We start from the raw sequence: 2500 nt of genomic DNA, 5'->3' as shown, positions 1-2500 counted from the left end.
GCCAGTTGCTGATGGCCTCATTAAGGCTGGTTACGTAAAGTTGACTAAGGAGCTAAGTCATGACACTATAATTGTTCGTGATGATATTATCCTGTTAAAACCATTTTAGATACCTTGTGGTGTAAGAATTCTGCCAGGAATGTTTGGTGTGTTTACCAGTGAGGAAATAGGTTCCCCTCCCCCTTGTTGTGGTTGACTGTAAATCCTTAATTTCATACCAAACTGAAGTTTGGAAGTTCAGGATGTTATCTTGAACATTAGTGCTTTAAACTTACCAAATGGATATAGAACTCCTCTACACACTGAAGCACTTCGGTGTCATTCATTTGGTGCCCATATCAATACTAAATCTGGTAAGCCAAATGTTGTGTTCAGAATGGGTAATATTTAGCTTTCAGTTAGTGAATGTTTAGAATTTGTGTTATATCGCATGTACAATGACTGGTTCTTGGTTAGTAAACAATTGAGTTGTCTTTATTGCTCCATTTTGTTAGCCAACATGTAGTTCAGCTTTATCCCTCCATAATTATAATTGTACGGTCACATGCTTTGATTCCCAGAATAAAGAACACATTGTTGCACGCTTCCTATACATGAGTGAGTGTCCTTGATTTGGCATCCTCTACATAGATTCAATAACAACACAAGGCATAAATTATGTTAGTCATTTTAACTATCAAACATTACATTAGTATACTTCACATTACTGTTAAAGTAATGGGAAATTACTAAGAACAAAATTTAATTCTTGTTCCTTTAGTAACAAGGTAATGATATAATTACCATAAATCAATTTGATGGTTATTCACCTTTTCCCATGGATGATTTTTGACCACCATGGATGCCATAAATGGCATCATTAATTCTTTTCCCATGGATGGTTTGTGACAGCAGTTAAATCTACTATTTCCCATTTTAAACAAGTGAGGGTTTAAATAAGAATACCATTAATGGGTTGGTGATAAAAAACATTATTGATAATTCACCTCTTCCCAAGAATGGCTTTTGAGAATATTTCCACTAATAACTTGTTTGGGTTTTGAAACAATTCCATTAATGGGTTTGAGAACAGAAACGTTGGTAATTATTAAACTTTTTTCCATGGATGGTTTTTGAGAGTGGTTAAACAGCTTTTTCCCATTTTTAAATCTGTTTGGATTTAACAAATACCATTAATAGGTTTACGAAGAAAACCCATTATTAGTTATTCTCATTTTTCCTTGAATGGTTTGTAAGAATGGTTAAATTATCATTTCCCATCTTTAAAACCTCTATTGGGTTTTAGGAAAACCATTAATGGTTTTTAAAAAAGAACCCATTAATGGTAATTATTCGCCATTCACATGGATGGTTTTTAAGAATGGTTAAAGTATCATTTCCCATTTTAGAAACCATTATTGGGTTTTGGATTTTTTTTCCTGTGAGGGCCTGACCGCCTTGTTAACTATTGGTGGAAGCGCATGCATGTGCTGCATGAGGGGATCACTAAAGCCTTCTTTGCCATCTCTGAAAGCACCGAGGAATATCCCACTTGGTTTTCTGAGGGAAAAAAGCGACTCATCCCTAAACCAGGTGAATTCAGCAGCGAGAATCAGCAACCAATAACGTGCTTAAATAACATCTACAAATGAATTCGACCTTATGGAGAGTGGACAAAGGGGAGCCAGATTGGGCTGCAGTGGGACGTCAGACAATCTTATGATTGACAGAATGGTGACGTTAGATTGTCACAGAGGAAAACGAAACCTAAGCATGGCTTGGGTAGACGTAAAGAAGGCGTATGACTCGGTGGATCACAGCTGGCTGCTTGAAATTATGGAAGTTCACCACTTTCCTTCCTGGCTTTGTAGAGTCATGAGATTCTTAGTTGCAAGCTGGAATACTAGGATTGTTACTACCACCAAACGTGGTCCCGAAACCTCTCGTTGTATTCGATTTAACAGAGGATTACCGCAGGGAGACTCACTCTGCCCATGCCTCTTTACGCTATGTTTAAATCCAATAGCATGGTCACTGGAAGCTACTGAGGGATATAAGTTGTCTAAGCCTATAAGCGCCAAGGTATCCTATCTAATGTATATTGATGATCTGAAAGTTTTTGCGTCCTCTGAAGCTAAGCTCAACAGAGTTTTAAAATCTACCAATGCCGCCATGGAGGACATTGGACTAACATGGAATCCTAAGAAGTGCAATGTGATTCATGTGAGGAAGGGGGCTCAAGTGCATGATGCAGCAGGTGTGAGGTTAGGTCACGAGGGGGTCGTGGAAAGCCTGGACGCGAGTTCTACTTACAAGTTTCTAGGGGTGAGAGAGACTGTGATGCAGGAAGAGAAGCTGGCATTGGAATGTGCAGCAAAGGCGTACCTGCAAAGGTTGTCATTAATTTGGAGTAGCCCTCTGTCTGATTCCCACCATGTGACTGCAAGTAACCAGTTTGCTCTTCCAGTCCTCTCCTATTTGATGTGGACTCAGCATTGGCCTATTACAGAGCTTAGAGTGA

At 38.8% G+C, this 2500-nt stretch overlaps 2 protein-coding genes across 2 annotated transcripts in view; one reads left to right on the top strand and one right to left on the bottom strand.

Annotated features, from left to right (window-relative positions):
- The window catches only part of LOC138004382 (uncharacterized), a 2028-nt gene extending 1919 nt beyond the window's left edge, over positions 1-109 (top strand). Inside the window, exon 6 of the mRNA XM_068850885.1 lies at positions 1-109. This exon is cut by the window's left edge and continues 178 nt beyond it. Within this exon, the coding sequence (XP_068706986.1) occupies positions 1-109 (109 nt within the window).
- The window catches only part of LOC137973873 (uncharacterized), a 62931-nt gene that overhangs the window by 28907 nt on the left and 31524 nt on the right, over positions 1-2500 (bottom strand). The gene's annotated exons all lie outside the window — the stretch shown is intronic.

This window comes from Montipora foliosa, chromosome 1 (genome assembly GCF_036669935.1).
Source record: "Montipora foliosa isolate CH-2021 chromosome 1, ASM3666993v2, whole genome shotgun sequence".
Lineage (NCBI taxonomy): Eukaryota > Metazoa > Cnidaria > Anthozoa > Scleractinia > Acroporidae > Montipora > Montipora foliosa.
Note: the sequence above shows the minus strand (reverse complement) of the source record. Positions and strands in the feature narration are given on the sequence as shown.